Genomic DNA, 21,426 nt, shown 5'->3' with positions numbered 1-21,426 from the left:
TAGCAGTTTAGCCAGATCCGGGCTGGGCCTGAACAAGCAAGGCTTCTACTGCAGGTGCAGGGACGCTGGCAAAGCTCCCTGTCTCTCTGGCCTCTGGGGACACAACACTGGCCAGCCTCACTGAGACCCAAGGACTTCACAGGAAGCTGCCTGGGAGGATGTCGAGGCCTCTACCCTTTAGCAAGAACCTGGGCCCCGGGCCCTGCACAACAGAGGTGGCCCCGGGCTGGGCCGCCCTTACTTGCCTCCGGCCACACCTGTCCTGGGGCTGGAACCCTTCGCCCTGACTCTGGCCCTGGCTAGGGTTCCCTAGACAGAAAAGGAAGTTTTTAGTGCCCTGTTCTTTTTGCCAGGTTTGAGGAAATTGAACAGGGTTCAGGGCTGCCTCCACGAGACGGGCAGGTGGCATGTGGCAGGTGTCTAACTGCTGACGTGGGTGAGAATGGGGCCGCAGAGGGCACCCACTGTCTTTGGTGGTCTCCATCTCAGACGTCTGGGCAGTCACGAGGAGGCGCGGAGGGTGCAGGAGGGAGAGGCTAGCTGGGTCCAGGCGGGGGCTGCAGGCAGAATTGAGGGAGGAATTCCACCAGGAGGCCTGGCGGTATACAGGTGTGCTCCTCACGCTGAACACGAAAACCAGGGGGAAACTCACACGTCGTCTGGTCCGGGGATGCCAGACCCACGTTTTCCACTCTCTCCTCCCTCACCCAGGACAGAGATCACGAACGGACCCCGGTTCTCTTTCCCACTAAGCCTGGCGGCATCTCACTGTCTGCAAAACAACAGCCAGGAACAAACAGAAACTGCTCAGAGTCTGCAAACGAGTAAAACCTCACCGCCCACCTTCATCTGTTTTACTGCAGTGACTGCACAGATGAGGAAAACCTAGGAACGCCTCAGTGACTCCTCAAACTGCTCCGTGATCGGGGTCACTGTGCCCCAGGGGGAGACAGGGAGGTGGCACTGCCAGGTCCAGAGTGGGCCTGAAGGGCACCCAGCTAACGAGCGGGGGCGGGGCTCCAGGCCCAGGCCCCGCCCCCAGAGCCGGGCCCCTCACCACGTGCTGGCCCTGGAGTCAGGTGACCGCAGAGCAGATGAGCCCCGAAGTCTCAGAACTCTGCAGACTCGTGGAACCCCAGCGTTTATGGGTTATTAAAACTGTTCTCAGAGACGGTCGTGGTGAAGGTGTAATCGTCGTCTTTGTCAGCTTGCCAGCTCGGAGCGTAAGAGCTTTTATGAAACGTTTCAGAAACGCGGCTTGTGGGGCAACGGTTTATGGTTATCAGGCGTTTGATCTCTCATGTGAAAAATATGTACTTACACGTATTGCAGGAAACCTCACCACTTCCTTCCTAAGCGTCGGTCAAAAACACTAATTACTTGACTAATTAGACTGAAACTTCCCTTACAGATGGTAAAAATGAGCGATTTTCACCCCACAAATTTAGTTGTGACATACCAGCCCCAAAAATGTAGATATGTTCCAATGGTTTTATTGTGGACAGCGTGAACAATCTAAGCAAATCATGTAAAAATAAATTAGAAACTAATGAAAATCGTCTGGCTCTCCTAAGAGGGGAAACCAGGCTGGTTCTGCGTGCGTGAAGAGCCAAGCAGGCGGCCAGCCTGCAGGAGGGGCCCAGTGATGGGCGGGGCTGCCCCCACGAGTCGCCAGTCCTAACTTGGGGGTTTGTGACTAGTTGGCACTTCCTTTTCCTTCTCCCTGTGTCCTTTGCTTCCTCTTCGCCTTTCCCTACGTGGTGTCTGTTCACTTGGAAGCCGGGACCTCACGGTCTCCCTTCAGCTCTGCCCTCACAAGGCTTCCGCCACATCACACTTGTAAAGAATTAGTACTGAGGAAAGCGGGACCTACTTCCAAGAACCGCAGCTCAGGGAAGGAAGTGCCTCTGCGACTAGAGCTGTTCACACAGCGAGGAGCCCCTGAGCTCTCGGTCCCGGCCCCGAGGCCGGGGGTCTGTGCAGAGGGGGGGACACACTCACCGGCATCCAGGCTGCCCGTGGCCGCTGTCCAGCCCATGATGGGAGGGATGGCCCCGACGATGGCTCCGACCCACGTGTTGGCGATGCTGACCCTCTTCAGCGGGGTGTAACAGCAGGTGTACAGGAAGATGTTGAAGACCCCCAGGGCTCCTGTGAGTGGGTTCACCCCCCAGGTCAGAAGGGCGACTCCTGGAACAGCACAGCACGCGGCAAAGGACACAGCTAGCAACGGGCTGGAAGAGAGCGGAGAACACAGAGCCCTCACATTCAAGTCCGGTTAATCCCGCCGTGCGGATGCGGGGCTGACCCGGGGTGATGGTGCAGCGAGCTGGGAGGAAATTGAAAACGAGGAGGGACTGTGTTTGCAGGAGCTGGGGCTGCTCCTCCTGGCTTGGCCAGCTGGAGCCAACAAAGTGAAGAGAGTGGAGGTTTCCAGGCCCTGGATTCGAACAGAGGCTCTGCTCTGTCCCTCCCAGGCCTCCCTGGATGTCCCAGCCTCCCTTCCTCACTGTGCAGGAGCAAAGACGCCTCCTCCTCGCAGGGCTGGCATGAGGACTGACCGGCCCAGCGCCTGCCCTGCACATGGCTCTGGTGCACAGCTGGTGCGAAGTGAGCGAGAGTGACAGATGGACCACTCGGAACATGGTATTTAATATAAGGGCAAAACCCACTATCTTACTCCTGGAAGCAGGTCTACCCACTTACTTACACTTTAATTAAAAACATCACCCAGTTAGCAATTATGGATAAGGACAGTGAGTCTGAGGACATCTACTGAAGTGAGTCACAGGCTCGGCACAGCACCGGCTCTGCGCCAGCGATGACACCCCGGGGGGCTGCCCGGCAGCGACAGCACTTCCCGGGCCGTGGCTCGGGTTATGGACACAGGACGCCCAAGGGGAGGTGGCACGGCGCTACCTACGTCCACTGTCACATACAGCTTTGTGGTGCTAAAGACAGTCGCCAGCCTGATTCTCAACAGGGCCCGCTTTTTAAAGTAGACTTTGCAAGGAATCTTGTGAAAGGCTTTTTGGAAGCTTGAACTGGGTCCACTACTTCCTGCTGTGGGCACGTTTGTTCACTCTTCCCCAAGAAACCTAAGGAGGTTACTAAGGAGGCTGCCTTCTCCTTAGGGAAGCTGCAGTCCACTCACAGCCCCCACCACGGACTCCCTGGGACGCAGGCTCTGGTTTTGGCAACGGCCAGCTCCGCCAGGGAGGCCATCTGTCCCCGGCACGCGTGCATGGGGCTGCTGCCCGTCCTCACACGGGTGTGGCGCTTCCTGGCGGGAGAGAGTCCTGTGTCTGCAAGCCGGACTGCCTGCCCCCGGAGAGAAGACAAGCTCGGCGGGAGTGGGGCAGGGGAGCGGCAGGGCCCACCGGCTGGAGACCAGGGACATCAGGGCGCTGGACCATGAAAGTGGGAGGTGACTCTTGGAGCATCTTGGCTCCTGCTCTGACATGGGGACTGGCCCCGACCCAATGAAATGGGAGTTTTGATGGAAAACGGGAGCATATGATGGATATTTTATCCAGGTGCCCAGGATGGGAGAGCCAAGAGCTACATCTGAGACTCGGTGCGGGTTCGACCCTGGAGGTGACTCTCCATCCCATTCCTGCCACCTGTTCTGCATCTCCTGTCGATTACTCCCTCCCGGGGCACCGCAGGCCGCCTGTCCTCCCTCTGTCAACCCCCCTCCACCGACGACCCCCGTTTCCGGGTCTGCGCAATGACCTGCTGTCTCTGCTCCTGCTGGAGGCCCCGCAGTCACACTAAGTGGCCGAGGCGAGAGGGCGGCTCACAGCACGGCCACCTGGCCAGGGCTGGGGTCCCTGCTGGTTCCCCAGAGTGACGGCAGCAACTCCTCACCTGCCTCCTCCAGGATCCAGACTTCCCCCGCCCCCACCCCCTCAACAGACGCCCTTCCCTCCTACGCGAGAGTGAAGGTCGCCCTCATCCTACTTTCTCCCATTTCTCTCTCATTTGTGAAGGTGAACGCTCCAGGTTTGCTCTGGTTTAATCCCTCCCTAGTCTGCCCTGATCTTCTCTGTCCACCAGCCACTGGGCTCCTGGGTCCTCAGATCAGCTGCGGTGCTGACACTCCCCCAGGTTCTCACCAGCCCGCTTCACACTCCAGCATCCCTGTGGAGCAGACTGCACACCTGGTCTCTACTTCCCGTCCCTCCCTGTCCCCACCTGCTGAAGCAGGTTTCTGGCAGGTTGTGACGCACACCATGTGACCTGGGGCCCCTGGCTTCCCCGTGTAGCAGACGACACAATTTTCCAGAGGGTGGGCGAGGAAGGCACCTGTGTTGTCTAGTCTCACAGAATGTCCAGAAGGAAGAACCGAGATGGCTGAGAAGCAGTGCAAAACTTAGAACTGCGTTCTTCCTTCAGGAAGGCGGTTTATAGCTTAAACAGATTTTTTTCTTTTTTCTATGGGACTCTAAAAAGCTAGTTTTATTTTGGGTGGGAGAAAAATGTGGCTCATAAACATTTTTATTTTTCCTGAATTGGACCTTGTGCGGGGGGAAAAAAAAAAAAAAAGAAGGCCGTTCACTCCTTCTCCAAGGTCTGCGGAAGCCAGTTGGATTCAAAGATATTAGTATTCTGAAAAGCTCTTTTGGAAAAGCACACATGAATTTAATTTATTGAGATAGGTAATTTTATGGGAAAGTTTAGTTTCTGACCCTTGTCGGAATCACAGAAAATCATGAGGCTCAATTTTGGTGTTTAAGTCAGTGCTCAGGGCCACGAATGAGAACTGAGTAGGCTGACAAGCCACGTAAACAAATGAGAGTCTCCCCGGGTAGCCATGATCGTTCTCAGCACCCAGACGCTCAGGGGGCCCACCTCCTCCCTGGCACAAGGAGCCCTGGCTTGGCTCACCCTGTGGGCAAAGGGGCTCCGGGTGCTAATTCTGTGAGGTTTATTCTCCTGTGATGCTTTATTTTTCTTAAACTTATAAAAGTAACACGTTCATTTCAGAAAATTTGGAACTACAGAAGATCACCAAAAAATTCTAAATTAGTTATTCAAAGAAACGTATTGGTTTATGTCTTTCTAGCCTTTTCCCAACGATACGCCTACTTTAAAACTAACTGAGAACACAGTGAGTTGTGGTTTTGTTACTTACTTTGTCTTCAGTTTATATTAATAATTTCCCTACACCATTAAGAACTAATTTGCACCATCATCATTAGCAGCTACACAGTGGCCTATTCTGTGGATATACCACAATTAAGTCAGTCAGCATGCCCTTCCTGGACACAGTCTTTTTCCCTTTTGTAAATCAGAAATAATATTGGGACAAATATCTTATAGACAGGTGTGGCTCACAGCTCTGACTAGGACACACTCTGAGGACGACTTCCCAGATGTGAGATCAGTCAGGCAGACAACACGCACATTGTGAGGGGTGCTGACTCGTGCCGCAGCCTGTCCTGTGTTCCAGACTTTATCCTGGCTTACACCCCCACCAGCAGCGTTAAGAGAGCCCCTCCCCTGAAGCTGTATCAACACTGGGTAAGGCACTCAGGACAAACAAAAATTAACAAAGTCAGACAAGTTTACTGAGATAGTATTATCCCCATTTTACAGATGAGAAACTGAGGCTCAGCACAAGCAAACCTGTGGGCTCGTTCCGGGAACCCGGGGCTGCCCCGCTACCCGGTGTGTGGGGTGTCCTGGCCCATTGCCACTTATGGATGTTCTCGGGTCCGGGGGGGCCTGGGATCTGCAGGCCACTGGAAGCAGTCCCTTGTGGGTTCACCCCACAGTATAAGCAGCCTAACTTTCTACTGCATTCCTTGAGAAGAAGACGACTGGGAAGCCCTCAATTTTTTTTTTCAAAACAAAGGACAGCCCTGGGATATAATGTGGCAAGCAAGGCAGGTGTGGTCCTTGACCCAGAAGCACTTAGACTGGAGGAGAGACAATTAAATAGGTGGTAGCCGTCCAGTGCAGGGCAAGCCATCTGGGAGCCTGAACTCAGTGTAAGCAGGGGGCCTGGGGGGACTTGAGAGGTTTCTGGGGAGAAGTGATGTGTACGCAGAGCCCCGGTGGACGGACACGAGGAGGGCAAAGGGCAGAGAAGCAGGTTCCAGGGGCAGGAAGTGTCAGAGGGCAGAGACGTCGGGGAGGCTACAGGGAGGCCTCTGGGCAAGTGCAGAGTCAGCGAACTTTTCTGCTTCTTAAATTGGGGAGAAAATGCTCAGATGACCTGCTTTTGAGAGGCAGCCTTCCGCCTGCCGGGAGGCCAGCATTCGTGCACCTCACGAGAGAGTCCGCACTAGGCGTCCTTTGAGGAAAAAGGCTCGTGAGCGCGCCAGCACACAACTTTCCTCAAGTGCGCAGCTGGGAGAAACAGCATCTGAGCAGTACGGCGCCTGTAGTCTCCCTTCCAGACACCCCAGACACACCTGGAGCGCGGGAGCGCTGCGCCGGGCGGCCTCAGGTGGGCTGACACGAGGCTGGCCCAGCTGTGTTTTCAGCTCTTGTTTCTGGCAATCTGTCTCTCCCTAGTCTTTTTGGCCTTTTGCGCGGGGGGGGGGGGGGGGGGGCCAATTCTGTCACATTTTACATACCTGTGCAAGTTAACGGAAGCCTTGTTTGGAATAAGGCGGAATAAGAGTTAAATAAATGAAGGGTGGTGACAGGATTTTGGTCAGACTCTTCGGACGTGACAAAAATACATCAGTCAAAGAAGCGAAGGGTTCTTTTTGAAACTGCAAGTAGGAAGAGGAGGAGCAGGAGTAAAGAGAACATGTACCAAGAGGTGTCTGGGTTACTGCTTAACGTCCGATTTACCATGAAATCCTTAAATATCACAGTGATATAAAAGTTGTTCAAGTTTAGGTCTTCCAATAAAGAGATCTCTTTTTGACACAGAAAAAGATTAGAAAAGCGTGCTCATTTCTCATCTCGGTTAAATGCAGAGGTTTTCTGCCTTAGTGCTCATAAAACGCGGTCAGAGCTAAATCTCAGAGACCTGAAGGGCAATTTTGTCAAAGACTGATTTTCTCGTTTTAGGTCAACTACTCGAAGTCTTCTTTCTTCTAATCATACTGCTCAGCCCTTGATCCGAAAAACCCATCTACTCTCCCTGTTCTGAGGGTCTTGGAAAGTACCCCAAACCTGGGGAGACATACACCACCCCCCATTGCTTCTCCTTTTATCATTTATTCTTCATTTAAATTTTTGTTTACATTTTTTCATCACCCTTTCTGTTCCTTCCATCGTTCAGATTCCTCAGCAGTTCTTCTCCATTTCAGGTGCTACTCTGATGCCTGATTTCCAGAGCAAGGCCAGAAGGAAGGCTCCTAAGCAGGCTTCCTTGGGTTTCCCTGGGCCGAGAGCACCCTGAGCGGGAGGCCCCACCAGAACTTCCTGGCAGACCCTCCGTACCGCGGTTCTATCCTGAGTGTGGTCTCTGGGCCCGTGGCATCGGCATCACCCGGGAGCTTGTAAGGGAGCCAGGAAACCTGGAGGCCTGCCCGAGCCTGAGACCCACGGCTGCATCCTCACCAAGAGAGGCCAGGCCCAGAGCCGCCACCTTCACTCCGCCCCCAGTGTGACCGTGGCGGCCCGGGGGTCGCCTCCTCTCCTCTGTCTTTGGGTAAATGTCTCCTGTCGTGCTGCAGTGGGAAGAACACAGGACCGTGGACCTGACAGAGAGACTGCAGGGTGCCCTTCGGGCTCTCTGGTCCCTCTGCCTCGATGTGATCTGGCCACATGGCTACAAGCATGCTGATCGCTGAAAGGGCGGGATGAAGCGGGTCCGGTGCAGTCTTGGTCACGACCGATGGTGGGCGATGGGGATGTCGGGGTTCACTGTGTTATCTCTACTACTGTGTCCCACGGAGCATCTTCACAACAAAAGTGTTCGTGGGAATGCTCTGATGTTCTCTACTAGTAGCATTATTACGTTCTGGTTTCCGCACATACAATGTAACTAAGCAGGTGGTTTGAGTTCTCCGGTGAGAACTCCGATGTTAACTGTACAAAAGTGGGCAAATTATTTAACCTCTCTGGTCCTTAGTTCCCTCCACTGTAAAGTGAGGGCTGGATTAGGGCTCTTTTGATGGCAAGATTGCAACCCAGGTCAAACCAGCTCACACAAAAAGGCTCAGTACCAAGATCACAGGGAGGGCAGAGGCTTACCCACGCCCCGCCCCACTAGGCTGAGCTGAGTGATCTTCAGCAAATTACATAACCGTTGGCCTCAGTTTCTTCATCTGTGAAATGGGAGACACTAACTTTACAGAGTTGTTTAAGAATTAAATGCAATAATGTCAATAAAGAACTCAGTGTTCACTAAATGAGCACACGGTGTTCATTCATTCATTCTTTCATTCATTCAAATTTCTCATTGCCTATAGAGCCAGCCGCTCTGCAAAGTGTGGGTATACTGCAGTGAACAATACAGACAGTAGAGTTTAGTCTAGAAAGGAAGATAGACATTAAATAAACACAAGTCCTATGAATTCTCAAGTTGTAAAATCAGCTACAAGTAAAAGAACAGGTGACATGAGACAGTTATTTAAACAGGGAGGACTTATCCAAATAGAGCTGGAGGTAGAGGCTGACTAACTTGCAATAAATTGTTTCCCCTCATTTATTTTTTCAAAATTATACTTATGGATATACATTAGAATATGAAAATATACGTATATATACACTCAAGAATGTCATTTTAAATTATAAATGTGATGGCTGTGAAGCATGTTTCTAATAATGACAATTACAAATGGCAAACTATTTTTATTTTCAATTATAACTTTAACTTAAAAATTTAATATTATCTAAAATTACAAAAAAATAAACTAGAACCAGGAAAAACTAGATTGATCACATGCAAAACTTGTTTTTTTAATGTTGGTGCTTTTGTACATCTACCAGAGTCGCTGTAAAGGCTTCCATTAAGAACTGAGGACTCAAGGGGGAGGGTACAGCTCAAGTGGCAGAGCGCACGCTTAGCATACACAAGGTCCTGGGTTCGATCCCCAGTACCTCCTCTAAAACTAAATAAGTAAACCTAATTACCTCCCCACTAAAGCAAAACAAAAAAACAACAACAAAAAAACCTGATGAGTTAATATTTCTGTGAGTGGATCTTGCCAGAATGAATTTATCTAGGAAAAATCAGAAAAGCAGGTGAATGGGGTGTGACGCTATTACAAAACATTTCTAATTGTCAATAAAACAGAATAAATGTATGAATAAGGAAAACAGCACAGTTTGATTGGGGTGGGGGAGGATGGTGGCAGAAAAAGGTCCAGCAATTTTCTTGAACTAAAAAAGATTCTTTTCTATCCGTTCACTCACTCACGCAAACAGGTTCATGGCTCCTGCTGAGGGTGGAATGGTGATTTATTTCCAAACTCACATCCCAAACTGAATTACATTTTAAATAGAGATATCTTTCTACTGCCTTTCCTGCCCAAGGCCACTGCGGAAGAGAAATTAATAGAGTAGAGTGGGGGAAATTTGTCAACACATTTCAATGAATTATTTATTCCTCCTTTAAAGTATAGCATTTCCTTGTTTACTAAACATCAACCCTTAGTAGCTCTATTAAAGCAGATTTTTCTATAGAAATTAGGAACGAATGAGAATACACATGCTTTAATCTGATAAATGTGATACCCCCTTATTATACTTAACAGATGCAATTTAAATTACCTGACTTTTAAATAAGTTACTGGAAAAATGTGGCCTTTCTGTTTAACCAATGTGTCAGAGAGGTCTATGAAATGTTACATTAAATCAAGAAAGCTTTATATTTTAAGCAGCTCTGCAGGTAATTGGTTTACACAAAAATTAATCTCATGCTTCTTGGCCATTTCTTCCAGAATAAATGATTTTTAAATTATAAAACAAAATTTTCTTTCTTCAAAAACAAAAGAAAACCTTAATCAAACCAAGCCAATTTAGCTTTAATTTCCTGCATAAATCCTCTATTTGAGCTTTGACCTGAGTATTTGGGGAAAGTCTCCACAGATAACTGCTTTGGAAATATCTCCCTAGAATCTTATTTAGGGATTTTTCTATTTCTGAATTAGTCTCAAGTTATAGATACTGGAAGGTAGCAGAGGACTGATGTAAATTCAGAATTTTAAGGTCTATGTGAAGAAAATGAACACACAAAACATATTTTAAAAGAAAACTAATTAGAGCAATTTGGGAAAAACTATCACTTATATATAAAATGATGGTAACCTGTTTCAAAAAAAAAAAAGGACATTCAACTTTAAAACAGGTTTAAGAGAAATGCAAGAATAAGTATGTATGTTTGGCACAGTTATATGCAAAGCCTGGAGACGATGGCCCTACATTAAGTAAAACTTTTAAGGAAGAAACCAAAGCAGGTCTGAACTGAATGAGTCTTTGAAAACCAACGGAAGAATTTTATTAATCGTTAGGAAGAAAGAAAAGCTCGAAGGAACTTTAGCCCACTGCTGCCCTCTCGGGTTCAGCCTTCTAACTCAGGGAGGAAGCAAGTGGTAACTCGTGAATTTTGCTACATCAATTCAGCTCAGATTAAGAATCTGCTATTTGTACAAAGACTCTGGAGTTTTCAAAGAGAAGATTCCTGTTGTTCAATCCCATCTGTGAAAATCAAGTTTCTGCTGTAAGTGGTCCAGGCTCAGCGTTTTCTCACATCCTTGAGGGCAGGGACCACCTACGGAATTCCTCCATTGCCCCCAGGGCCCAGGGGAACACCTAGTGCCTGCCACGTAGGAGACACATAATATTCCTTTTTCCTGGTTGAGCCGGATGGTTTAATTCTCTGACCCCCACCTCCCTTTTTAATTTATAGGAATCTATTTTTTTTAAAAAGCAGCTTTGTTCACCTGCATAAGATTAGGGTCAATGAATTGTAAGGAGTCTTCGAAAAGTTTTAATAAAACCCAATTTATAAAAAATGAAGCTGGGAAATCAAACCATGCACCCCCGCAGCCTTGGAGACTACCTGGGAGCTGCAAGCACGTGCAGCCCCTTGAGAGGAAGGTGCAGGTGGCGCCATCCCCTGCACGGCCAGCCAGGGACCCGCGCCTTTGGTCTAGGAGTGTCTGCAAACACAGACCTCCACAGGGACCAGACTGGCAATACCGAAGAGGAAAGTGGGCCGATTTAAGCGAAGGCAGGAGTGGTGAGGACTGTGGGAGCTGCGCGTCAAGTCTGGCCGGCAGGTCCCGCGTGGGGGCTGCCGAAGAGGCCCAGGAATCCGGGGTCTCATGTTCAGGTTTCTATTTTTAAGTGTCAGCAGCTGGAGGAAAGCCCAGCACGCCAACAGAAATGCCTCTTCAGGGTCCGGGCTGGCGGCTGCGGCGCTGCAGCCTGTGGTCCAAGGGCAAGACCTGCCCTGTGAAGTGTGTGCGGAGCAGACCCACCGCCCCCGCCGCCGCCGGCAACGCTCAGCTCATCCTTGGTGTGGCCGTGCCTCACTCCTTGAATATTCAGCCTCGACGTGAACACAAGTTCTCCAGGAACATCTTCCCTCACCCCCTCTCCTTGCTGCCCGCTCCCCACGGGTGGTCTACGCCCCCCTGCTCTCTCAGCACTTCCCGGGCCGCATGCTGACCCCCTGCTGCCTCACCTGCCCACCCCCGCCACACACTTCCCGAGGGAGGGCGACAGCACCGTTCATCTTTATGTGCCCTGTGCCTAGGGCTGGGGCCCACGGTGTGGGCGAGACAAACCTGTGAACAACAGGCAGAAGGGCCTGCTGCTCATACAACACCAGTCAGCGCCCACAGCCCTGATGGTGTCAAATCTTTTCACATCATCTTATTTGAAAGGCGAGGAAATAAAGTGACAGGACATTAGACCAAATGACTCCAAATTATTAGTCAAAGGTGTTTGCTCTAACGACCGACTTCTCACGTGGTGGCAAGCGATGGCTATGCTGCATCGATGTGACACTTGACTCCTTCTGTTCCTCGTGATCAGATACGGGGACTTCCTCGTTGTGAAATGGGGCATGGGGACTGAAGGATCCCCCCTCCCCAGGACTGCAGTCAACACACGTTCACAACCCACGATGCTTCAGAAAAATCATAAATGCTGTCCACTTTCCTCACGACAAGGAGAGAAAGGGATGTCGCTTTCAGGAAGTGCCCGTCCCTCTCTCTCACCCCTGTGGTGACTACGCTGCTGGCTCTTCACGACGCTTCACCACACCGAACGATTTCATTTCAAGAACAAAGCTCTGTCCACTAGCACATGATTACGTTGAGACCAAACGTGTTCTTCCTGCCACTTCAAATCACAGCGAACACCAAAAGCAGAAATGTCTGTACTTACAGAATGTTTACATTCTTATTCCATCTGCAGCACACACACGCCAGGAGACTAACGGTAGCTGCCCAGGGGCTCTGCAGAGCTGCGCGGGCCTGGGGCCGGGGCTACCAGCCCAGCCTGATGGCCGACAAGCGGCGTTCGCGGCTCCCCCGCAGCCCGCAAAATGTTTACATTTGCTTAAGTGCTTACTGGTAAAACCTTCAGCAAATGTGAAAAATGTCTCCTGTGAAGCCCTGTAATGCTTAAGCTAAATCCCGTTCTTTAAGTTAAGAATGCCAACTAAACAATCCATTCATTTCACTCCGAAAACTCAATCTTCATCATTCACTTGAGAACCAGGTATGGGCTGTCCCGATCCCGAGCGCTCGGGATTTATCCGCTCGGAACGACCTTCCCCTCTGCCCTCCTCCCTCTCCTGCCCACGGCCCACAGCCCACGGCCAGGGCTTCCAAGCGGCCCACCACTCTCATCGGGTCAGGCAGGCTGCGAAAACGAACGCCGACGTGTATTATTTCCCTGTCGACTTTACCGAGCTGGAAAATGGATAATCCAAAGGGGATGGAATCAAAATACAGATGTGCTTCCAAATAACAAAGAAGGCCCAGCCTCCCGACTTCTTCACCGCCCAGTCTGTCCTCATCTGAATCTTCTCTTTCTGACACCCTCCGCCCTCACCACTGCCAGAGAAGCTCTCATTTGGACCAATTCATTCATTTCATTCAATACATGTTTATGGGCGGCCCTGTCTTGTCTGCTAAGCCTCTCATGCATTTGGCTAATGTTTCCACCTAGATTATAAGCCTTTTGAGCATTATAAACATAAAACTGACAGGGTTGGTTACTTTATAGGGAATCAATAAATTCTTAACAAATTGAATTAAACAAGGGAATTCTTTAATTCTAGAATACATAGAAAAAACATTTGGCCTTGACATTCTTAAGAAAGATTAATTTTAATTAGGAAAGACCAGGAAAAAAGGTTATTACTTTAAAAAAAATGTGTAAGATACATCAGAAATTTAAGCCTGAGGGATTTCAAGTTAGATAAAGCTGTATTATCCCTCTGCCCTCTCTAGAAACAGAGAGGAGAATGAACAGAAAACAGCAAACTCCAAGCCTGACAGAACTAGGGAACACTCCTACAGCAGAACCAGGGGGCAGTGAGAGGACCCACACCTCTGTCCAGCTCGGCAAACGGTGAAGGTCCAACTTCAGAATCTCCTCCTTAAGCTTTGACTACAGGTCACAGGAAGACTCTGACGTAAAGTGAGTGCCCTGGGGGTGGAGGAGGCGGACCCAAGTTAGAAAGTTACCAAGTAGAATCAGGGCCAAGTGCAAGCTCAAGATGTCAGAAAGCAGCCCCGGAGGGAGCGGTCATAGGTGCTTTCTGTGCCCCGTCTCCTCGCACCCACATGCCTAACTGCAGAGGTAAACTCTACGCTCAGGAGCGGTCCCCGGGGCTAAGCCAGCACCATCCCGACCCCCTGGGGCCCGTCCCTCCAGACGTCCTCAGATGCAGACGTGAGAGCTCTTTAGCCAAATGCACTGCGGCTCTGGTCCATCCACGTGCATCTGGGACACTTCCTGAGTGAAGTGAGGGACATCATACTCGCATCCGTCAAGTGGCCCCCAAGCCATTAAAGACTCAATAAATAATTCTGCATAAAGGCCCCAGAGCTGAAGTAAAAAGCAGAGAGCCACGGGGTCAAGTGTTTCCACAGGAACGCCATTCGGTAAACAGAAGCTACAAAAGGATGTTTCCATGAACCACCTGCAGGCACTGTGAGGCCGCGGGCTCATAGGCCAGACCCCCAGAACTAACAACCGCGTCCCTGTCCCCGCAGGAATTAGGCTGGACTCAGACACGTCCTCTCAACCTAGAAAGGCCTTTCCCCTCCACGAGAGAGAAAGACGTAAAAAGCAGTATTTTCCCAAATGGTGGACATTTTAAAACTACAAAGACTTTAGGTGCACAGAACCGGCCTTTCATGTGGGTAATCAAAAGATAATTAAAAGTGCCGCCCTCTGTGCTCTCCGTGGGAAAATGAAGCAAATAATAAAGCAATTTCATAGATTTTTTTTCTCATTCAACGACACTTTCGCTGTGAAGATTTTCTCCTTTGATTCTCAAAAAAAAAAAAGAGAAAATATCTGTGGCCTAAAATATAAAGGGTATGTTTTTACTGTAATTGACGATTTCAAAAACAGCCAGTTAAACTAGCATCCCTTGTTGGTTACTACGCGGTCAATGGCACCTGCCCCAACAGCTGAAGCAGGGGACAGACGGCAGCTCAGGAGAGAGGCCGGCAGCGCAGGGCCGGCCCAGCCAAGCCCCGGCGGCTCCACTCGCACCTCCCTCTTCTCGAGACGTTGGAGCGGCAGCTCCCTCGGCCTGTCCAGGTCAGCCCTCTAAATACAGGCTTCTCTTTTTTCAGTCTTTTAATTTAGCTCAGTGGCTCTCAGAATTCAGTGGACTTACCACTTGAAAAAGTTAATGAAAATAAGCATCCACAGTATGTCTGTAGAATGGGTAAGGCCAAGCTCCGTGCAAAGGCTGGGGCAGCTGTCAGCACAGAAGACCTTCCAGGCTTCCTCCCCAGACTCACAGCACTGCCGCCCGTCAGCAAGGACAGGGAGGACGCTTCACGTGCCACACTGGAGCCTGGGTCTGTGAAGTTGCATAGATTCAACAAAGCGTATCAGCCCAAACCAAGTGGGACAGTAAGTCCCAAAAGAGAATCTCCCAGTGAACTGGCTATGCTTTGTGCTTAAAGACCCAACAGCCGTTATGAATGCGCGAGCCACCAAAGCTGAGAACTAAAGTTAGTGGATCGTCTACAAGACTTTCTACCACATGCCTATGGCCACTCACGTATAAAATACCCGTGTGGCAGATAACAAGTGACTGAAGTATAATAAACGCTAAAGGGCAGATATAAAGTCTTCAGTTTTAAAACTAGGATTCTCAACGCAAGATTTTGCTGCAGACGCGTAACAGCTCCTTGTACCTGTTTAATAAAATGTATCCTAGCTGCAAAAATCAACCTGAGTCTGTTTCTTTCAGGCTTGTCATTTGGCCTCTAAAATAGCGGTCGAGGTTTACTGTCATAATGAGATTCTGCCTGGGTCATCTTGCAAACAAAAGATGGGTCACAGGCCCACCAAGACTAGTAAGTCGCCCTTCGCCTTTGACGGAAGAGCAACGCCAGCACCAGCCGCCGAGGCCGCGATCCGCTCCCTCCCGGCTGCCGGCTACACCAGAGACTCTGCAGGAATGACCGCGCTGGGGAAAGAGCCGCGAGCTGCGCGGGAAGGGCGGGCCCAACCGGGGCCCGCTGCGCGCCCACTGGCTGCTTGATGAGCTTCTCGCTGTGTCCCCCTGGCTCTAAAGGAGAGGACGGCTTTCCTGAGGGAAAACCCTGGACGGAAATCCCAAACAAGTAAGAGCTTACCTGTGATTCGACCAGCGGCAACAGCAGCTTTCAGTTCTTAAGATGGGTCAGAGTTGGCACTTGCCCCTCTTAACCAACTCGACTCAAATAAAAGTGCTTCTGACACTTTCTAAACATTTTCTCAGCACACGGCTGTGTTATATCTCAAAAGGGACAAAAAAATCCCAGCCAGATATGAGATTTCTCTTCTTACATCTTTTCACCTGGCTCTACTGCCGTTTTTAACATTACGGTATCTTAAATTCATTGAAGAATCGAATGGCTACAGACAGATGTGTGTATATGCATGACCGGAACCTTGTGCTGTACACCAGAGAGGGACACAGTGCAACTGACTGTACTTCGATAAAAAAATTTTTTTAAATTTTTTAAAAAGAATTGAACAGCTAAAAGTAGCAAATGTTAAAAATTGCTTTTACACAGACATTTGACTGTATCTGAATTTGTTTCCTTTATTTTTTTACTTAATGTGTGTGATTATTTGGCCCACAAGTGTTAGCCCAGTACATTTTCAGCTCCATGAGGGCACTGCCTGGACATGTGGAAAGGGGATTCTCTGATTTAGAGGAGCCAGCATGAACCACTGGCTCTTTTTATTCTTCTTGGTTTGCAGTATCTATTGGATTTTTAAAAATACTTTAAAATGCCAGTTTCCAGGTCTCCAGGAAGTAAAATGTTTAATTATTAACCATTAGTGATACTAAAATATTTATATGCCTTTTAATTCTGCTGGATTGGACCCGGTGGAGAGGAGCACGATGGAGGCCGCATTTCACCTGGCGAATCACAGCACTGTCAGTTTACCTGGACGCAGCATTCTTCTGAGACCTGTGTGGCTCTGTCTGGAATCACTTGTGTTAATGGCGTGCTTTTACCTTTAGTCACTACAAGCAAACCAAGTCCACGTCTCTAAATGGAACCTAGTAGGGAAATCTACCACACGCGTTACTCCCATGGCAAAACCGCCGACCTCAGATCCATTCTGAGAGCTGCGTGGTACATTCTGGCTGCTGCACACCCACACCGGTATGTCCCTTTGAGGGTTCTTTTCATCTCACAACTCACGGCAAAGTACTGGGAAACGATTCAGGAAGGGCCGGCAAATGAATGTTCTATATTGTGAAGGAGACTGACGCTCACAATCTTACCTGATCTGTCCACGAACCAGAGGTCTGTTCTTTGTCCTATTCATGTTTGAGTCAAACGGAACCTCAAAAAACTGCAAAAAGATGGAAAGAAAGACAAAACATTGAGTATAACGTGAAACAATTACTCTCTTCTGCTTTAGTTCTACAATTTTCTTTCAACAGCAGATTTCGTTTCTATTTTGATACTACAAACTAGTACTCTTGGTATTTAGAGAAAAATTCTCTGGGAGAGATAGAGTTTAAAAATTATATTCATTAATTGTCAGGAATATGCACAGTCCTACTTTCATCCACTTCGCAAACCACATGTTGAAGCCACAGTTAGATTTTTCAAAGTCACTGTTTCAAGTTTAAAGCGTTAGTGCTATTAATGATTTCAGATCCTTTCACACATCCCAAAGCCTGTGAATCAACCAAGAATCAGTCAACCACGGGAAAAGGGCTCCTAGAGGCAAGAGTTAGGTCTGAAGCAAATAAGATGCCAGATGAAACTACACAAGCGATGAGGTTACACTGGGACTAGGTCCCCATCCCTCCCCGGCTGGGACACTCTCCCGTACACCTGGGACCAGGTCCCCATCCCTCTCTGGCTGGGACACCCTCCCATACACCTGGGACCAGGTCCCCATCCCTCCCCGGCTGGGACACTCTCCCGTACACCTGGGACCAGGTCCCATCCCTCCCCGGCTGGGACACTCTCCCGTACACCTGGGACCAGGTCCCCATCCCTTTCTGGCTGGGACACTCTCCTGTACACCTGGGACCAGGTCCCCATCCCTCTCCGGCTGGGACACCCTCCCGTACACCTGGGACCAGGTCCCCATCCCTCCCCGGCTGGGACACTCTCCCGTACACCTGGGACCAGGTCCCCATCCCTCCCCGGCTGGGACACTCTCCCGTACACCCGGGACCAGGTCCCCATCCCTTTCTGGCTGGGACACTCTCCTGTACACCTGGGACCAGGTCCCCATCCCTCCCCGGCAGGGACACTCTCCCGTACACCTGGGACCAGGTCCCCATCCCTCCCCGGCTGGGACACTCTCCCGTACACCTGGGACCAGGTCCCCATCCCTTTCTGGCTGGGACACTCTCTTGTACACCTGGGACCAGGTCCCCATCCCTTTCTGGCTGGGACACTCTCCTGTACACCTGGGACCAGGTCCCCATCCCTCTCCGGCTGGGACACCCTCCCATACACGTGTGGTTCCAGGATCATCAACAGCAACACCCACTTCCACTCTCACAGCAGCCCCGTCTGGACGATATATTGGTTCGGCCACCCAAACAATGAAGTACTGTTTCTTGTTAATCTTTTAAAGAACAAGGTCCAAGGGATCAACAGACTCACCACCCAAGGCCTGGACAAACTGCACCCGTGTTCTTACATTTGTTATCAGCATCTCTTACTTGTCATCCTTTTTTGGTACAACAGAGTGCTCCAGACATGTGCTGATTAGGTTATTATTTGTGAATAATCTGACTAAATGGACTTGAAGCAAATCAGTAGGTGAGACAGTAATTCCATCAGAGGTCCAGGTCAGTATTTCCCCAGCCATGTTCTCTGACAGTCCACGGAGTTGCTCTCAGGAAGGACCATTCCAAGGTCCAATCACATTAGTTATGATCAAGGCCCTGAGAAATCTAATTAATGTTGTTTAGCTAGTGTTTCCCAAACTTATTTGACCATGAAAACATTTTTCAAGAAAACTATAACACATTTTAGAAATATCTGGCCCAGTGATAAGGGCCATTCTCACTCACGTCTACATGAACCACAGCTCTCTGAACAGTGGGCTGTATTCTACAGGTCTTCCACAAACATTAGGAAGAAGAAATATTAGTGCCAAAAAGACAGCCTAGAAATAAGTAAAGTAGTATTTTCTTTCTGTTATTGTACTTTAAAAAATCACCCGGTACTGCCTATAATAAGTAAATGTTAACATGAAAGAAAATTCTTACCCTGAATGATTTGGGAAATTTAGGATTTATCCTCGCAGGTTAAGACACCTGGTAAGATGTGTTCCCTTCATTTTCTAAAAAACTGACATACATTTCCTCTCCCTTTATCTTACGGGGCAAGACTGTCTTTACTTTTGTTTCTTAAACAGTGTTTTAATATCCCAAAACACAATGCTGCCTCCTAAACGTATAAAGTGCCTCCTTTTCTTGTCTCCTTCATTTCAGGTTACGGGACTCACTCACAGCACCCTGGCTAGAGTTCTCCATGGGGACAATTCCTGTCATTCAGGAGCCCCGCTGCCCACACCCGGCTCTAAGGACTGGTCCCCGTTTAGCCAGCGCCATCGGGCCATCTCTGACCCCGAGGTGGAAGCACACACACACACACACATCAGGAGGGAGCCGGTGTCGCACCCGGGAATTATGAGAGTGACAAATCCCCCTCTGTGACAGCTGACCTTCACAGGGATGGGCGGCACACGCAGGCACCTGACGCACAGGGAGAGGAAGTGGGTGCTGGGTGTGCATTTTCACAGCTTCCCGGGACACGTGCAGCCCAACCACATCATCGTGGCTGCAGTCAGAAACTAAGTGTCGGGGAATCCGCACGTCTCACCAGCTCTGCCCGAGGCCAGGCCACCTGAGGAGACCCCCAGGCTGGTTGACGGCAGTGCTCACTCTCCAGGTGGGCTTTGGGAACTGGGTTCTGCTGTCAGCAACGGTGGCACCACTCTCTTCCTCCACTTTAGGAACTCACCGTAGCGCCACTCCCAGAGAGCAGGACATTTGGCTTGCTCTTGTCATTCTGCACTACAGACAGCCCTGAACATGTGATGTGCACTGTCCCATGGCCAAGGGTGCCTCTCCTGCAGGTCACCTGCACCATCAAAGGGGCAGGCTCGGAAGCGGCAGGAAACAGACGCCAGGACCAGTCTGTTCTCACGAGCTTCTCCTGGCGGATCCCAGGTCACTCCCGCTCTCCTTGGCCTTCTGGACTGACGGCTCTGCTTCCCTTGGGCTGGCACCAGGCACAGGGCATCAGCCCTACAGGAATGCATCATGCCCAGGACCACATCAGGCCTAATTTCGCACAGCACACCCCTTACATCACTCACAGAGGTTCCGACACCCTGATCAAACTTTAACTGAAACAGGCCTCTCCTCTATGACTTTCAACAGCGCCACTATTTAAAAGTAACTTTCAGTATGTCCATCTTATCTAATGATATAAGTGACAGGCTTCCTGAGATACGTGAATTTACGATCCTTAGTGTTAAAGAGGACTATGCAGATAGGCACTTAGTAAAGCCACTGCTGCAAACAAATGTATTTGTAGATTGAATTACATTCATTTTGAAATGATTCATAATTTATAAGTGTTAAAAAAAATTCTTTGCCTGTAAGAGTCTATATTCTTTACTGAATCAGTTCAAGTAACACATAATTAAAACATTCTGTCTGCTCACGTCCCCTCCCTTCCCCAATATTCAAACACATTCTATAGGTATTCGAAATAATCTTTCCTTCATGACCTATTAATTTAATTTCACAGGACTAATGAGGATTCCAATTACAAATCATGTTATTTAAAAGCTGGTAAGGTGTTATCTCATGTAACACAGAAACTCTTGTATAAATAACTATCTTGGCAGTTCTCAAGTCTGCGCGTCCGTGTGCGCACACACAGCTCCGGAATTCTGATGAATTATTTCATCTGGATGGAAAAAGATGTTATCTTTTCTGAGGTTCTGGCAAGTCAGTCATCCAAAGGTGGGAACTGAGGTCTAGAACACAGCAAGTGAACTCGGCAGCAGCTTCTGCCTCCCGCGAGTGCTTACATTTACAGGACAAGCAGCAGCTGGGCAGAAACACCAGGTCGCCAAGGCTCACAGGTCGCCAAGGCTCACAGCTCGCCTCGGGGAGCGCAGGACGGTCCCCCGGGCATCGGGGCTTCAGGGCTCGTTATGCCACTTGGCGCTGTTTCTCGTGCATTTTCTATCATGCCTTCCAGTGGGGGTTACTGCTTTGGTGCAGCTGTTGAAACCACGGTTCCAAAACATAAAGCGTAGTATATTTAGATGAGAAGTTTAAACACTTTAGCACACAGAGCTGGCTTAACCTACTCACGCTCTCCCCCTGTGCTTTAACGTCTTTTTCAAAACACTTTTATCATTTCAGTTGGCTCCAGAGACTTCTGAGGCAGAGAAGGGAAATTCCGGCAACTTGTGTTGAACACAGATGCAGAATTACAGGCCTTAGAGGACACTGTCCTGCCCGCCTCACTGCCTGAATGACACTGGCAGTCGTATGCCGCAGCGACCGTCGCCTGGACAGCGGGGCAGCTGCTCAGCCCACACTAGACTCCCAGGGCTCCTGCAGAGGGCGCTGTTCACCCCGTCTCAGACGGCCTCGTCACCCAGCACTGCACACCATCCCAAAACACAGGGACGGGCTTAGTGGTTATCTGATTCAAACAGTCTTTCCTTGGGATTTTCCAAACCAGAAGCCCAGGGAAATAGATCCTCCCTTCTCCTGGGTGGCCTGTGGCCGTGGAACAGGGT

General features: G+C 49.6%; 1 protein-coding gene across 1 annotated transcript in view; it reads right to left on the bottom strand.

Annotated features, from left to right (window-relative positions):
• LOC105085098 (protoheme IX farnesyltransferase, mitochondrial) overlaps positions 1-21,426 on the bottom strand; it is a 95,372-nt gene that overhangs the window by 12,736 nt on the left and 61,210 nt on the right. Inside the window, exons 5-6 of the mRNA XM_031467583.2 lie at positions 16,907-16,977; positions 2,002-2,234 (exon numbers count right to left, since the gene is read on the bottom strand). Of these exons, the coding sequence (XP_031323443.2) occupies positions 2,002-2,234; positions 16,907-16,977 (304 nt within the window). The remainder of the gene's footprint in view (positions 1-2,001; positions 2,235-16,906; positions 16,978-21,426) is intronic.

The sequence above is a fragment of the Camelus dromedarius genome, chromosome 16 (assembly GCF_036321535.1).
Source record: "Camelus dromedarius isolate mCamDro1 chromosome 16, mCamDro1.pat, whole genome shotgun sequence".
Lineage (NCBI taxonomy): Eukaryota > Metazoa > Chordata > Mammalia > Artiodactyla > Camelidae > Camelus > Camelus dromedarius.
This window is presented reverse-complemented; position numbering and strand designations above follow the sequence as displayed.